This window comes from Hemitrygon akajei, chromosome 17 (assembly GCF_048418815.1).
Source record: "Hemitrygon akajei chromosome 17, sHemAka1.3, whole genome shotgun sequence".
Lineage (NCBI taxonomy): Eukaryota > Metazoa > Chordata > Chondrichthyes > Myliobatiformes > Dasyatidae > Hemitrygon > Hemitrygon akajei.
In genome coordinates, this window is record NC_133140.1 from 80,787,683 (window position 1) to 80,806,080 (window position 18,398).

An 18,398-nucleotide genomic window follows, 5' to 3' on the forward strand; every position below is an offset into this window, starting at 1 on the left:
GTGAAAAATGCCCAGCAGCGCCTCTTTCACTTCAGACGACTGAAGAAGTTTGACATGAGTCCCCAAGTCCTTAGAACTTTCTACAGGGGCACCAGCAAGAGTATCCTGACTGGTGCGGGAACTGTACTACCCTCAATCGCAGGACTCTGCAGAGAATGATGTGGACAGCCCAGTGCATCTGTGGATATGAACTTTCCTCTATTTAGGACATTTACAGCAACAGGTGCATAAAAAGGGACTCCAGCCACCCCAACACAAACGGTTTCAGCAGCTTCCATCTGGCAATCAGTACCACAGAATTAAGGCCAGGACCAACACGCTCTGGGACAGCTTCTTTTACCAGGCCATCAGATTTATCAATACACATTGATCTGATTGCATATCTGACTGTACATAAATGTATACAAAACAATTACGTACACAATCTTAGTGTTTGGCCAATATCCTCCCACATTCCCCTTCCTTATTGCTTGTATATTGCGACAGAGATGCAACATTAAGATTTTTACTCTCTTAAGTGTGAGATGGATGTAAGAAATAAAAAATTCTAATTCTAATTCTTCCCCACTGCCATCATATTTCTGAACAATTCATGAATCCATAAGTACTACCTTATTATTTTGTTCTCTTTCTGCACTATTTATTTATTTGTTTACACTGTATATTTCTCATTGTAATTTATGGTAATTTTTATGTATATCACTGTACTGTTGCCACAAATTTCACGACATATATCAGTGATAATGAACCTGATTCTGATTTTGACTGTCTTTAAACAGTTGTATGTACCTGCCTCAGCCACCTTCTCCGGCAGCACATTCCACAGAACCATCAGACCATAAGAGACAGGAGTAGAATCAGGCCATTTGACCCATCACATCTCTCTGCCATTCCATCATGGCTGATTTATTATCCCTCACAATCCCATTCTCCTGCCTTTTCCTCACAACCTTCGATGCCCTTACTAACCAACCTCCGCTTTAAATATATCCAATAACTTGGCCTCATCAGCTGCCTGTGGCAATGAATTCCACAGATACATCTCCTTCTGGCTGATGAAATTTCTCCTCATCGCTAATCTAAATGGATCACTCTCTATTCTAAGGTTATGCTTTCTGATCCTAGACTCCCGCTATAGGAGCATCTTTTCCACATCCCACTTTATCTAGGCTATTTAATATTCGGTAGGTTACAATAAAATTCCACATGCAATTCCACTCTCTGTGTAAAAAAAGATACTCCTCAAGTTCCTATCAAATCCTTCGCATCTCACCTCACAATGATGCCCTCTAATGCAGGGAGAGTAACTGTGTACATTCATCCTATCTTTACTCCTCGTGATATGATACTCCTCTATATGACAACCTCTCTGTATCCAGAAATGAAGTCCAGACCTGTTCAACCTTTCCCTATTACTCATAATGTAACTAAATAGGCAGGTAAGGAACTCATGCAAAATTCTGCAGCAGAATTGTATCCATTCTGATTCATATTTATTTACCACGTACACATCAAAACTTACAGTGAAATGAATTATCTGCATTAGCAACTGACACATCCAGTCCGACCACATCCATGGCTTAGACTCTGGCCTGTCTTCTGACTCCCCATATCCCTGTCCCTAATCCCTAAACTGATCCATAATTGTCCTCCCTGTCCCAAAAAAACATCCAGGTAGCTTCCTGGTAAATTTCCCCTAGAGCCAATCTAAAGCTTCGAATACTTAAACTGTACAGAACAAGATCCCAGAAATAATTCAAAGTTCAAAGTAAATTTATTAACATATACAACCCTGACATTCAACATATACAACCCTGAGATTAATTTTCTTCATTTTCTTGTGGACATACTCAAAAACTGTACAGAATAATACCATAACAGAATCAATGAAATACCACCAACTAGGGTGTCCAACCAAAGCGCAGAAGACTAAAAACTGCAAATACAAAAATAAGAAACAACAATAACAAATAAATAACAATAAATAGCAAGAACATGAGGTGAAGAGTCCTTGACAGTGAGTCTATAGGTCGTGGGAACAGTTCAGTGATGGGATGAGTGAAGTTGAGGGAAGTTATCCCCTCCAGTTCAAGAGTCTGGTAATTGACGGGAAATAACTGTTCCTGAACCTGGTGGTGTGAGCCCTGAGACTCTTACACCTTCTTCCTTATGGCAGCAGCCAGAAGAGAGCATGAACTGGGTGGTGGGGCTCCCTGAAGATCATAATGAGATAACAAACTGAAAACTGAGGGCTACAGGATGGAGATTGCAAAGGGAACTCACTACTTCTGTGAGGCAATGGATTGATATTGCTGATAAAGGACAGGATCTTGCTTTGAGCAATGAATAATGAATTAGGATCCATATATTAGATTTTCTTCAGAAACTTCCACCATCCTATAACTCTCAAAGATGTGAAACTCTGGTTTTAAGTCCACCATTAATCACTCCTTTTTTGGTGTCCATGCCTTCACATGCTGAAATCTGAACTCAGAATTTCTTAGAATATAGAACATAAATGTTGTGCTGACATTTTAACCTGCTCCAAGATCAATCTTACCCTTCCCTCGACATGGTCTTTCATTTTTCTATCATCCATGGGCCTATCTAAGAGTCTCTTAAATCCCCTAACGTATCCGTCTCCATCACCATGCTCTATGCACTCACTATTCTCTGTGTAAAAAAAACTTCTTTAGGAAAATGGGAAGTACAATGAGATCTAGGTATCCTTGTTCATCAGTCACTGAAAGTAAGCATGCAGGTACAGCAGGCAGTGAAGAAAGCTAATGGCATGTTGGCCTTCTTCACAAGGGGAGTTGAGTATAGGAGCAAAGAAGTCCTTCTGCAGTTGTACAGTGTGAGACCACACCTGGAGTATTGTGTGCAGATTTGGTATCCAAATTTGAAGAAAGACATTCTTGCTATTGAGGGAGTCTAGCGTAGGTTCATGAGGTTAATTCCTGAGATGGCAGGACTGTCATGTGTTGAAAGATTGGAGCGACCTGCTTTGTTTACACTGGAAGCTAGAAGGATGAGAGGAGATCTGATTGAAACGTATAAGATTATTAAGGGATTGGACACACTATAGGCAGGAAACATGTTCTCGATGTTGGGAGAGTCCAGAACCAGAGGCCATGGTTTAAGAATAAAAGGTAGGCCACTTAGAACGGAGTTGAGGAAAAACTTTTTCACCCATAGAGTTGTGGATCTGTAAATGCTCTGCCTCAGAAGGCAGTGGAAGCCACTTCTCTGGATGCTTTGAAGAAAGAGATAGATAGAGCTCTTAAAGATAGCGGAGTCAAGGGACATGGGGAGAAGGCAGGAACGGGATACTGATTGTGGATGATCAGCCATGATCACAGTGAATGGCGATGCTGGCTTGAAGGGCCGAATGGCTTACTCCTGCACCTATTGCCTATTGTCCATTCTTCCTGTGCTCTCTACCTCTCTTTGTAGCAGCACTCACCAAAATTCATTCCTTTTATTAAGCACTTGTCCACTTCTCTCATCAACTTCCTTGTCCCCTCCCCACTTCAAAGATTTTATTGCTTACATTCACTCTACAGTAGCTTCATCTGGACTGCATGCTTTTGGGATGTGTGAGGATACCTGAGCACCCAGAATGAACCCACACCATCACAAGAAGAAGGCGGAAACTCCACAAAGAGAGCATTAGCTGTTCGGATTCAACTGAAGTCACTGTCCCTGCGAGCACAAAGGGAGTGCGTACTTACCCACGGGAGACATCTCTGGCACAGACGTGTGGTAAGGCTCATCCGGGAACTCTGGTGCGTTATCATTAATATCCTGAACCTTGATGATGAATTCTGACGGGGGCTCCAGTGGGTCGTTGGTCTCTCGATCGATGGCCTGCGCGGTGAGAGTGTACTCGGCCTTCTCCTCGCGGTCAAGCCTCTTCATGGCATGGATGTCCCCTGTCATGTCATTGATCATGAAGATTGTCCCTGCTCCCTCTCCTGACAGGATGTATTTGATATTCCGGTTCGCTGGGTCAAGATCCGTGTGTAACTGGGAAGGGAAATGCGGAACAAGGTAAGTATTATCTCAATATTTGTTATTATTTCTTTCCTTTTATTGAAGGCTCCAATAGAATAAAATGTTTGCCATCAGAAAGATAACCTACAGTAAATATAGAACATAGAACAGTTCAGCATAGGAACAAGATCTTCATTCCACAATGTTCAAACTCACATTTCAGATTCATATTGACTTGTCTTATGGCCACTTTATTACGTACATCTGTAAAACCTGCCAGCTGGTGATGTAGTGGCATCAGCACCAGACTTTGAGGGGAATGGTCCTGTATTCAAATCCAGCTGGCTCCTTGCCCACTTTCCACCTGTGCTGGGTTGAGCGTCAAGCTAGCAACTCAGCATCATAGGAAACAGGCAAACACTAAGGAAATTGCAAGCCTCTAAAAGGAACAACAACTGCAAAACCTGCTTGCTAATGGCAATATCTAATCAATCAAATGCATGGTAGCAACTCAATGCACAAAAGCATGCAGACATGACAAAGAAGTTCAGTTGTTGTTCAGACCAAATATCAGAATGGGGAAGAAATGTGATCTAAGTGACTTTCACTGTGGAATGATTGGGGTGGTTTGAATATCTCAGACACTGCTGAGCTCCTGGGATTTTCCCGCACAATAGTCTCTGGAGCTCAGAGAGATTAGTGCAAAAAAACAAAAAACATCCAATGGGCGGCAATTCTCTGGGCAAAAACACCTTGTTAATGAGAGGAAAGAGGCAAATAGCCGATTGTTTTAGATGACAACTGTAACAACCGTGGTGTGCAGAAGAGCATGTTGAACTTTGAAGTGGATGGGCTACTACAGCAGAAGATCACAAATTTACACTCAGTGGCCATTTTACTAGTACAGGAGGTTCTTATAATATGACCACTAAGTATACATTAAAATATACAATGACATGGATCATTTGTATTAAACTAATGACAACTAATTACATTACTCCCTTTTCCTGTACCTGCTCCATATCACTCGAGTCTGTGCATATCCATGTGTTTAAATAAAAACTTCTTAAACACTTTTAACATATATGTTTCCATCATCAGCATTCCAGGCACCCAACATTCCCTGAGTAATAAACTTGACTTGCACCTCTCCTCCTCTTTCCTATTCTTGCTTTAAATGCATTCCCTTTATTATTAGACATTTTGGCCCTAGGAAAAAGACACCGGTTATTCACTCTATCTATGTCTGTCATGATATTAGAAACTTCTATCAAGCCCCCTCTCAGCCTCTGCCACTCCAAAGAAAACAGCCCAAGTTTGTCCAACCTCTCCTTATGGCACACACCCTCTAATCCAGGCAGCATCCGGGTAAAGCTCTTCTGCACCCTCTCCAGAGCCTTAACGTCCTTCCTGTAATGGGGTGAATCAAACTTGTATACAATACTCCAGATGTAGCCTAACTAGATGTAAGGCTCTCAGTACCATGAACTGTGGTGTTAACTGTTGAGGCTAACAAAATGGCTTCTCTGTAATGTTACTTAATGCTGTAATGGGTTTCTGTAGCTGGAATGTTTGGGTTATAACTGCAGATAAGGGAGGAACAAACAAAGGAGAATTGTTATGCTATCTTGTATGTGTGAGCTGAGCGGGAGTTCACGGTCTTTTTCGGGAGGTGAGCGAGGAGGACACACGTGTGAGGAGCGGACAGCGGTTCCAGGGCAGCGGATACTGGAAGTTGGCAGTTCAGATGGTGGCCGAATATTCAGAAGGTCATTGTGGATGGAAGCGGAGGCGTGAGCTCCAACATATTAAAATATTATGTGCACAAACTAATAAATTACTGATTTGATGCCTTTAGGTTATCTGTTTCTACTAATCCATCATTAAGAAAAAAACTATAAAGTTGTAATTATTTACTCATCTTTAGCGTATTGTCTGATACTTGTGTTGCGAGTGTGTACTGGGGGGGGGGGCATTACACCATATTTACACCGAAGTATTGCTCTATTGGCAGGGCGATGGCAGTTCACCCTAGGCAAATGGGGGTAAATTGGGGGCACAGATGCTACATAGAGTTTTAACTTTCCAACTCTTAACCTCAGTTCTTCAACTAATAAAGGCAAGCGTGTTTAATGCCCGCTTGTGTGATAGGAGGGCAGTGGGGTGGGGGGCTTTCAGGTTTCTGATGCTTCTAATATTCATTCTTTAGGGTTTCTTGTTTTGTGGATGCTTGTGAAGGGTAAGAATTTTGGGTTGCATACTGTATACGTTCTCTGATATTAAACAGCATGAACATTGACTTCTCTAACTTCTGTTAATGTCCCTCCTCCCCTTCTTACCCCATCCCTGACATATTTAGTTGCTTGCCTGTTCTCCATCTCCCTCTGGTGCTTCCCCCCCCCCCCTTTCTTTCTCCTGAGGCCTCCCGTCCCATGATCCTTTCCCTTCTCCAGCTCTGTATCACTTTCGCTAATCACCTTTCCAGCTCTTAGCTTCATCCCACCCCCTCCAGTCTTCTCCTATCATTTTGCATTTCCCCCTCCCCCCACTACTTTCAAATCTCTTACTATCTTTCCATTCAGTTAGTCCTGACGAAGGGTCTCGGCCCGAAACGTCGACAGTGCTTCTCCCTATAGATGCTGCCTGGCCTGCTGTGTTCTACCAGCATTTGGTGTGTGTTGTTGTCTGATATTAAACTATTTGATTTGAACTATTTTACACCCTCTCAGCTTGTGCAGTCACTTTGACAGAGCAATGGACTCAGACCCTAAATTTCCTCTGTGCATCCAATGGCAACTAAAGTTCTGTCTTGGTTACGGTGAAAGGAACAGTGGTAAATTGTGGACTCAGTGAATCAAAGAGTCATTGAATTGTACAGCACAGAAGTAGGCTCTTTGGCCCACCCTTCCCATGCCAACCTCTGTAGAAATCTATACCAATTCAGTACCTGTGCAATAGGTCCATAGCATTCTATGCCTTCGTGATTCAAGTGTTGGTGTAGATACATATTAAATGCTGTGGAATATCAACCACCATCCTCTAGGCAGCACATTCCAGATAGAAGTCACTGTCTATGTGAAAAGGAACCTATTCCAAGCCCCTCTAAGCATTCTACTTATTAACTTGAACATATGTCCTCTTTTCTTAGATATTCCTATCTCAGAAAAGATTCTTACTAGTTTCTCTATCTCCCTGATTTTTTTCACCCTTTGACCAACTCCACTCCAGGAAAATCAAACCCAGCCAATTGTAAACTCAGTTGTCTCCCTTACGGTCACAATTCTCCTCCCATTGAGGATGTCTTCAAGAGGCCACAAGAAAGTGGCATCCATCAGGAAGGCACTCACAATCTGGAGCATGCCTTTTTCTTGTTACTATCCTGCAGGGAGGAGGTACAAAAGCCTGAAGACATAAACTCAATGATTTAGGAACAGCTTCTTCCCCTCTGCCACCAGATGGTCCGTGAAACAATGAATACTAGTTATCTAGTTCACACCTTATTTTTAAAATTTATAGTAACTTAATGTCTTTACACTGTAACGTTGCTACAAGATAACAAATCTCTTGTCCAATATGACAATGATAATGATTCTAATTCTGATTCAACCTAGGCAACAACCTGGTGAGCCATAGTCACATTCATCCAATCATGTGGAGATAGAACTGCACTCAGTGCTTCAAATACGGTGTAGCCAAGGTCTTATGAAGCTGTAACATGATGTCACAGTTCCCAAATTGTATGCCACAATCAATGAAGGCAAATCTTCTGTATCAACGCACACAAAATATTGGAGGAACTCAGCAAGTCAGGCAGCATCTATGGAAATGAATAACCAGCCGGCATTTTAGGCTGAAATCCATTTTCAGGACTGAAATGGAAGGGGGAAGTTGCCAGAAACCCTACGTGCCTTCTCATTACCGTCTCCTCTTTTGCTCTCACTTTCACAGAGCCGTTGTTCATCAACACACCTGAGGGTCCTACTATTGAACGCATATCTCCTGTCTTTGCTCACTTCTGTTACTCAATGTATTGGTATCCAAATGGAACTGAGTAAACTCATACAATTACTCTAAGTTAGACTGCAAATATTGCAAGCAGCTTGCAAAATAAATGGCACACTGACTATTCATGCTGGAAGTAAATTTGATGTGGAGCATCTTGGAACAACTGCACAAAGCTATATCTGTACAGTCTTAGTTTTTTGCAAACATAGGGAGGACAGAAGAGGTATTTGTCATATTGATTCTTGTGTTGAGGGCCATGTCTCTTAATGAGCTCAGTTTCCCCAGATTTCAGAAGAGTGTGAAGAAATCTTTTTGAAATATCAACTTCCTACAGGAACATTTATTGATCTAATTCTGGGACAGGGGTTCCAATACCGTTAAGCATAGGGTCATGGACCTAGGCTGGGAACGCCTGTCCTATATTGATGAAGTCCTGAGTTGAACTGAAGAGTTTTAATCAAAAGGAATGACTGTCCATTTTCTTCCGTAGATGCTAACTGACTCACTTTCCAGTTCCTTTGTGTGTTACCATAACTGATCCAGTGTCACCTCAGGTAACATCCTGGTGAAATACTTTTGCACCCTCTGTAGTATCATCATAAACACAAGAAAGTCAGCAGATTCTGGAAATCCAAAACATCACACATAAAATGCTGGAGGATTTCAACATTTCGGGCCAAGACCTTTCTTCTGGACTGGACAGGAAGGGGGAAGACATCAGAATAAGGTGGGGGAGGGAGGGGAAGGGGGACCAGCTAGAAGGTGATGGGTAAAGGCAGGTGGGTAGGAAAGATAAAGGGCTAGGGAGGTAGGATTCTCATGGGGGAGGACAATGGACCATAGGAGAAAGGAAAGGAGGAGGGGACTCAGGAGGATATAATAAACAGGTGAGAAGAGGTAAGACTGGGGAATAGAAGAAGGAACAGGTGAGGGAATTGCTTTTTTACAAAAAGGAGAAATTGATATTCATGCCATTAGCTTGGAGGCTATTCAGACAGAATATAAGATGTTGATCGTCCACTGTCTAGCATTATCATCTCTTTCTTATAGTGTGATAGTCAAGACTTCTCATGATGTTCCAGCTGTAGTCCAACCAAAGTTTAACAAAATCTGTTTTGTATTCTATGCCTTTCCTCATAAAGGTCAACATCCTATATCCTTCTGTCATATGCCTAGGCGATTTGGATGAATCATTTTATCATTGGATGGCTGAACAACTTAATCTTGATCCTAATTCTGATGGTCCTATAGCTGTATCAAGCATATCTGACAAGTTAATTAAAACCTTCAGATTTATATCGATATTGGCTGTGGCACTTATTTCAGCTTTTGGGATGAAATGGATAAAGGTCTCCTGTTACTTCTGTGTCTGCTCACTGGATAAATGTTTACCTCAGCTTTTTAGTTTTTAATTTATTTTATTTAGAGATACCCGTTGAAGCTGTGTTGCCCATTTACAACTATGTGACCAATTGATCTACTAACGCAAACATCTTTGCAAACCGGAGCACCCAGAGGAAACCCACATTGTCACAGGGAGAAAGTACAAACTCCTAAAAGACAATGGAAGTTTGAACCCAGGTCATTATTGCACTAACCACCATGCTACTGAACTGCCCCAAATTATTAGACCATAAGACCATAAGACATAGGAGCAGAATCAGGCCAATCAGCCCATCAGGTCTGCTCCACCATTCCATCACAGCTGATTTATTATTTCTCTCAATCACATTCTCTTGCCTTCTCCCCACAACCTTTGACATCCTGACTAACCAAGAACCTATCAACCTCCACTTTAAATATACCCAATGACATGGCTTCCATAGCTGCCTGTAGCGATGATTCCGCAGATTCACCATCCTCTGGCTAAAGAAATTCCTTCTCATCTCCATTCTAAACGGGCATTCCTCTGTTCTGAGGCTGTGCCTGCTGGTCTTAGACTCCCCCAGAACATCCCCAGAACATCCATTCTATTGAGGACTTCCAATGATCGATGGGTTTCAATGAGATCCCTTCTCATTCTTCTAAACTCTAACGAGTAAAGGCCCAGGGCCATTAAAAGCTACTTCAGGCAAGAAATCAGTTGAAAACTATCCATTTCTCTCCCATATTGGTTAGGTATTAAACAGTTTTTCAAGTACCTGAGTACATTCCTACAGAGGCATATGATAAGTATGCTCTCAAGATTGATGAAAGCCACACTAATCCATCAGCAATCTTCTCTAAACAGAAGACAGAGTAACTGGAGGATAGAAATGTCACAGTCAAGTCCCTTTGGCATGAGATTGAGATGAGTCATTAATGTTAAGTAAGGAGCACTGTGAAATTGATACAACCCCATCCATTTGCTTTAAAGTTGGGTTGTCTGAAGATTGGGATGGATTGCTGAACAATAAATGCAATGAAAAATCTTTAGCAATTGTACAAAAAAAAGAGAGATCTTAACAGCACCTCTACTTCCTCAGGAAGCTAAAGAAATTTAGTATGGCCCTTTTGTCACTAACTTTTATTGATGCACCATAGAAAGCATTCTATCCAGTTAGAGTCATAGTCATAGAGAAGTACAGCACAGAAACAAGCCCTTTGGCCCATCTAGTCCATGTCAAACCATTTAAATTGCCTACTCCCAATGATCTGCACCTGGACCATAGTCCTCCATACTCTAACTATCCATGCACCTATCCAAACTTCTCTTAAACTTTGAAACTGAGCTTGCATGCACCACTTGAGCTGGCAGCTCATTCCACACTCTCACGACCCTGAGTGAAGATGTTTTCCCTCATGTTTCCCTTAAACTTTTTACCTTTCACCCTTAACCCATGACCTTAGACATACCAAGATGTATAACAGCTTGGTATAGTAACTGTTCTGCATGTGACCATAAGAAACTGCTGAGAGTTGAGGACACAGCTCAGAACTTCACAGAAAATAGCCAATGCTTGCTGGACTCTCGTTGAAGGGAAGAAGCTGTTCTTGAACTTGGTGGGTGAGACTTCAGGCTTCTATACCACATGCTAAGTGTTAGCTATCAATGAGGTGCTGGGAGTAGCCCACTTTTCATATAGTATTGTTGCCACAGGGAGCAGTAGAGGTCAAGTCATTGAGTATATTTTAGGCAGTGATTGACATATTCTTGATTAGTCATGGCATCAAAGGTTATGGGGAAAAGGCAGGAGAGTGGGATTAGATGGAAAATGGATCAGCCATGATGAAATGATGCAGCAGATTCGACGAGCCAAATGTCCTAATTCTGCTCTTATGATCTTTTGGTCTTATATGCTGTGGGGTTTATGGGGTGTCCAGGAAGGGTAACATCTCTGGTGAAGGTAGAGCTTGTGTCCATTCTGGGACTGCTCAATCATCTTTGGCCCCTACTGGACACTTACCTGTGGCTCCAAGTAGCTATCTGCATGTGACAGTGGCCACACCCCGGTAAACCACTTCAACAGGCAGGATTACCTGGTGAGGGTAGCTGATGGAATGCTGCAAAGCTCTGTGGAGAACGAAAGGCGTGACAAGGCACAGAAGATGCCATGGTCATCCACTGCAACCAAGGAAGGCTCCAGTTTGTGATGCTTGTTTGTGCCACTGGACTTTTGAGGTTGAGAGAGTGGAACTGCCTCAGTGTACTGGCTTGACCACTTCGCAAACTTCTCCCACGCAGATTTCCTGTCATTGTTGGACATGATGCACAACCACCACTATGATATATTGTCCCCAAGTTTTTATATATTTGATTCCATTAGCTCCCAATTCCTAGGATGTGATTCGTGCTGGCATAGGCAGAGTTTAATGCCCCTCAAACTGTGTTTGTGGATGTAAATATATTGTCACATAATTCCTTGTGTCAGGAGAGTTTCTCCCTTTTCCTAGATGATATGAATGAGGTTTTACAAAAGATATTTAAAAGATTAGCTTTATTTGGCACGTGTCCATTGTGAGACAGTGAGATGGTTAAAGGGAAGTAGCTGGTTTTGAACCTGATGGAGTGAGACTTCAGGCTTTTGTACCTCCAGCCTGATGTATCAATGACCAACACAGACTGAGAATGTGCTGGGAACAGGACATAAGTGTCACCATGGTTCTAACATCAACACAGCATGTCATAACTTATCAATACTAACCCATATGTCTTTGGACTGTGGGAGGAAACGGGAGCACCCAGAGGAAACCCATGTGGTCACTGCAAGAACATACAAACTCCTCACAGACAGCAATGGGAATTGAAACCTGATCACTGATTTCTGGCACTGTAAGGTGTTAAGCTAATCACTACACTACCACATAAGGCAATGGTCAGACTGTACTTGGAGTAGTATGCACAGTTTTGGGCCCCTTATCTAAGAAAAGATGCACTGGCATGGGATAGGATCCAGAGGAGGTTCACGAGAAGGACTCCAGGAATGAAAGGGTTAGTGTATGAGGAACGTATGGCATTGGATCTGCTCTTGCTGCAGTTTAGAATAATTAGGAAGGACCTTATTGAAACCTATTGAATATTGAAAAGCCTAGATAGAGTGGACATGGAGAGGATGTTTACTCTAGTGAGGAAATCTAGGACCACAGGGCACTGGCTCAGAATAGAGTGACGTCCATTTAGAATGGAGATGAGGAGGAATTTCTTTAGCCCTTCTGCTGGTCGGTGTCAACCATGGATATTGTCATAGCTGTCTATGTGATACACAAGCCAGGACAGTGCAATATGGAGAGGAAGCTTTTGCCCAAGCAGCTGATGAATCCAGAGGAACAGCAGAGACCGAAACAAGGTGGCACCCGTGGCATCACATTGTACTCAATGTAGGACTGTCTAGGTCTCCAACTCCAGATTTTTCTTCAAGGTCTACTTCTGAAGCCTTCCCTTAAGTGGATATATATTTCTTCTTCTATATGAGCTGCCAACCATGGCTGATGAGCCCCATCTGTCTGAAGTGACTGGCTTCGAGGCACCGGTAACTCAGCTCTCCTGGCTACAACAGCCTTCTGAAGCTAGAGGTCGGAGAATTTGTGGAAATCCTTGTCACAAATGGCTGTGGAGGCTAAGTCATTGTGTATACTTAAAGTGTATATTTATAGGTTCTTGATTAGTCGGGGCATCAAAGGTCATGAGGAGGAAGAAGGAGAGTGAATTGAGAGGGATATTAAATCTTCCATGATCAAATAGTGGTGCAGACTCAGTGGGCTGAATGGCTTAATTCTGCTCCTAAGTCTTATGGTCTTACAGTTTCTTTTGTGGGAGTTAACTCATGTCTCCAGATCACTTAGTAACATAATCTCCATCCAATAGATTTTCAGAATATGGAGCTGAATATAACTGGTGGCTAAAGTTCACCATATATTTAACTCTGGTGACTGAATTATTCCCTGTTGTTCCTTACAGCACTGCCTTATTGCAAACTGAGACGTTTCTGTTTTATTAACACAGAAGTAGCATTCCTCTGATCTCGCAGCCAAAGGAGAAAATCAAGGTTAAATCCTGCTCCTTGTGCTTTGAACACAAAAATCTGGATCAATATCTCAGCACAGTGCTGAAGTACTACCATGCAGCCCCGTGTAGTTAATACTTATTGACCTTGACAATGGTGAGAGATCTAACAGCCTTTGACTTGCTCAGCCATATTTGAGACCCTTGTCCTGTCTCGCACAGGCTGCACATTGTACCTGTCAATGAAGGCGTTTTGATGGAAAGCAACAAGAAGATGCTACTAAGTGATCCTTAAAGCTACTGTACATTTTCCAGCTGTTCTTTACAGAGAACAGTTAGTGTCAGAATTGACCTTTCTACTTAGGTTAGAGAGGCCAAGTAGCTTGTGCATGTGTTAAGGCTGGGCATCCAGCTCCCATCTTGCCCAGTTTTCTGGCTCATCATTGTTAATGAAAGGTTAAAAAGAAGAGCTGTTGGAGGACTATTAAAAATTCAGCAGTTTCTCTTGTGACATCCTGCAACGTTTTCTATGGATTACGCAGATACTCAATTGGCTCATGGCCTGGTGTGGAAACACCAATGCCCAGGAATGGAAAAGCTTACAGAAAGTGGTGGAAACAGCACAGTCCATCACAGAACAAAACCCTCCCCAACACTGAGCAGATCTACAAGGAGCCCTGCCACAAGAGACACACATCCCTCATCAAGGAGAACTCTCACCATCTAAACCATGCTCTCTTCTCACCACTATCATCAGGCAGGAGGTTCAGGAGTCTGAGGTCCCGCATTGCAGTTCAACTATTATGACGGGTGATTGATAAGTTTGTGGCCTAAGGTAGAAGGAGATGAGTTATTAACATCAAACTTTCTGCATATTCACTGAAAGAGTTGAACTGCATGTGCATGTAACAAGAGCTGTATAACTCATCTCCTTCTACCTTAGGCCACAAACTTATCAATCATGCATGCTGTGGACACTTTTTGGAGGTCCAAGATCCATATGCTCCACGACCATTGGACTAAGTGTGTAAATGTAGGAGGGGACTATGTTGAAAAATAAATGTGCTAGGTTTTCTAAAATTGACTCTTTCTACCTTAGGCCACAAACTTATCAATCACCCCTCGTAGGCTCCTGAACCAATGTGGATAACTACACTCACGTCAATGCTGAGCGGATTCCACTATTTATGGATTAAATTTCAAGAACTCTACAACTCATGTTTACAGTGTTATTTTCATACTTATTTATGTATTCATTTATTAATGTGCTTATCTATTTATATATTTGTTTGTCTGTTTCTATTTGCATAGATAATCTTCTTTTGCACATTGGTTGTTTGTTTGTTCTTTGTGTGTACTTTTTCATTGATTCTACTGTACTTCTTTGCTCTACTGTGAATGCCTGGAAGAAAATTAATATGGCAACGTATACATCGATGACAAATTTACTTTGAACTTTGACCTTGGCATTCTGGCCTCTTTTACATTATGCAACTGGCATACAATGGCACCAATAACATGCCAGAAAAGGGGTTTCCTGTGGTTTAGTAACCCTCCTCTTGATGGCCCAAGCCTTTTCTGCCATCTAAAAGCAAAAAACAGGAGTGTGATGGAATTCCTCCTTTCGCCTGGATGAATGCAGGTTTAAGAAGCCAGTGCCATCCAGTTAAATGAGTTGTTTGATCAGCTTGCCATCCATCTGTCTATATATCCAATACCTCTGCCACCACCATTGTGTGTCATCTGTAAAATATTCTGCAGTTAATTGCCTCAGCAACTTCTACCATACCTCCAAAACCTTTGATCTCTATTGCCAAGAAGGACAACAGGTATATCGGAACTGCACCACCTTCAGATTCCCACAAAATCATAAACACAAGAGATACTGCAGGTGCTGGACATCTAGAGAAGCACATACAAAATGCTGGAGGAACTCAGCAGGTCAGACACAATCTATGGAAAGGAATAAACAGTTGACATTTTGGGCTGAGACCCTTCATCAGCCCTGGAAAGGAGGAGGGATGAAGCCATAAAATGTGTGGTTCCCAAAAAATAGTAAGAACTCAACTGGTCAGGCAGCATATATGGAGAGGAATAAACAGTCAACATTTTAAGCCAAAACTCTCCATCAGCTCGAAATGCCAACTGTTCTTTCCCCCAGTGGATGTTTCTTGACCAGCAGAGATCCTCCAAAATTTTGTGGGTTGCTCTAGATTTCTTGTTTATGATCTTCAGGTTCCCTGCGAGATTGCTCTCTATTTTATATTGGAAAGTTATTGCTGAGTCTAAAATTTCAAATTTTTGACCCAGTAGTTCTGTGGGAAGATGTTCATTAGTACTGTAGCAAGCTAAAGAAGATATCTTATCATCACCTGTTCCAGGCTAATTAAAGATGGTCACTATGTGTTGTTTTTGTCCATACAACCCAGGTCATGAAAGTGCATAAATAAGAATAAAGAAGGTATATGGAATGCATACCTTCATCAGGTAAAGTTTAAAAGCAGTGAATTTAAAGATGGGAAATCATATTAGAGAATCAGAATCAGACTCAGGTTTATGATCACTGACATCTGTCAGTGGATAATTGAGGCATCAACTATTATCAGTCCAGATGACGGCTTTCAATTATGCATTTCCCTCTATAGATAGCGATTGAACTGCTGGAGTTTCTTCAGTATCTTGTGTTTTGTTCTTTTGTGAAAATTACTTTTTACTTAGAAATGGAAATCAGAATAAAAGGTCAAAGGTTTTAAAAGATTCATTTTATTGTCAAAGTGTGCATGTAGAATATAACTCCGATAGTCCTCTTCTCCAGATAGCCAAGAAATACAGAAAAACCGTGAGAGTTGGTGGAAGAAAAGATATCAACACCACCCCCCCCACACACACACACACACAAAAGGAGAAAAACAAATCTTGCAAACCTCTCCCAAACCCCCCCACCACTCCCTTGCACAAAAATCTAACAGATCACCCACATGGAAAACGGAAGCAGGAACATCAGAAACCCCAAACACCCAAACTTTCCCTCACATATAAAAAGCGGCAACAACAACATCAAATCCCCAACATCCACCCTCACAGAAAAGCTTAAAAGAACAGAATAAGATTCAGACTCAAGCTTATGATCACTGAAACATTTTATGAAATGTGTTGTTTTGGTGCAAGCAGTACAGTGCAAGATATAAAAATTACTATAGATCAGAAAAATAGCTCATTATCATCATTATGTGCCATGTCGTATGATGTGGGTGATCATGATCTTTTGACTATGATTGTTTTTGGCAGTTTTTTTTACAGAATGGTTTGCCAGTGCCTTCTTCTGGGATCATAACCAGGACTTGTGATATGCACCAGCTGCTCATACAACCATCCACCATCTGCTCCCATGGCTTCACATGACCCTGATCGGGGGGGGGGGGGGGGGGGGCTAAGCAGGTGATGCATCTTACCCAAGGGTGAGCTGTAGGATAGTGGAGGGGAGTGGAGACTTACACCTCCGTCGACAGAGATGCACCCCTATGCCATCACCAGTAGAAAAATAAATTACTAGTGCAAAAGAAAATTAATGAAGTAGTGTCCATGAGATCATGGGCCATTCAGAAATCTGATGGTGGAGGAGAAGAAGCTTTTCCCGAACCACTAAATGTCAGTCTTTGGGATCCTGTGCATCCTTCCCAATGGTAGTAATGATGTTCTAAAACTTTGGGTAGTGTACACTTGGACTACTGTGTGCAGATCTAGTTATAGTTTTACAGGAAGGATGTGGAGCCTTTGGATAGAGTGCAGATGTTCACCAGATGTTGCCTGGATTAGGGAATACTAGCTATCAGGAGAGGTTGGACAAATCTGATTTGCTTTCTCTTGAGAGGGGAGACTTGATAGAAGTTTATAAAATTATGGACGACATCATTCAACAGTCAGAGGCTTTTTCCAAGGGTGGAAATGTCAAATGCCAGAAATTATAGGTTTAATGTGAGAGGGATAAAGTTTAAAGGAGATCTGTGAAGAAAGTATATTTTTACATAGAGAGTGATTTGTGCCTGGATTTCACAGCCAGGGGAAGTGTTGGAAGCAGATATAATGGTAACATTTAAGAAGTCTGCACAGGTAAATGACATTAATGTAATTGAGTGTGTTGGTCAGTACACACATCATGGGTGAAAGAGCCTGTTCCTGTACTGTACTGTTCAATGTCTCATGCTCTAAGTCACAATTGCTGCCTGACCCACTCAGTTCCTCCAGCAACTCAGCTTTCGAAATCCTTAAATGGCTTTTCACGACAATCTTCTGCACTCTTACACTTCTTAAGTAATTATCAGCTTTATCACATTTCATTCCAAAATGATTTGCGTCCCATTTTCCCATATCACACTCCATTTGCCAATGTTTCACATATTCACTTAACGATCAGTGTCTCACTGCAACCTGCATGGAGCCATTTTGCCTCACATTCTGTGGCTCCCATGCAGGTTGCCTCTTCACTACCTTATCTACCTTCACTGTGAGCCACAAGGATTCACGGATATAGAATGTAGAACAGGAACAGGCCCTACAGCCCACAATTTTGCACCAGAACAGCTAAAAGCAAATCATAAAAACCTAAATAATAATCCCTCTTACCTACACAATGTCCATATCCCTCCATTTTCTTCACATTCATGTACCTATCCAAACGTCTCTTAAAAGCCTCAAGCTTTTAAGAGAAGTTTGGATAGGTGTATGGATGGTAGGGGTCTGGAGGGCTATGATTCAGGTGCAGGTCAATGGGAGTAGGCAGTTTAAATGGTTTGGCACAGACTAGATGGACTGAAGGGCCTGCATGTTTCTGTGCAATACGTTTTCTTGGCTCTATCATATCCATACAGTGAGGTTGTAAATGATAACAGAATGCAGAATAAAATGTTCCAGTTACAGAGAAAGTGTGGCGCATACAAACAATAAGGTGCAAGGCCATCATGAAGTAGATTGTGGG

General features: G+C 41.9%; 1 protein-coding gene across 2 annotated transcripts in view; it reads right to left on the minus strand.

The window, feature by feature from the left end:
• cdh8 (cadherin 8) overlaps positions 1 to 18,398 on the minus strand; it is a 311,216-nt gene that overhangs the window by 225,269 nt on the left and 67,549 nt on the right. For both annotated transcript variants that reach the window (XM_073070417.1, XM_073070416.1), the window contains exon 3: positions 3,735 to 4,029. In XM_073070417.1, coding sequence (XP_072926518.1) covers positions 3,735 to 4,029 — 295 coding nt within the window. The remainder of the gene's footprint in view (positions 1 to 3,734; positions 4,030 to 18,398) is intronic.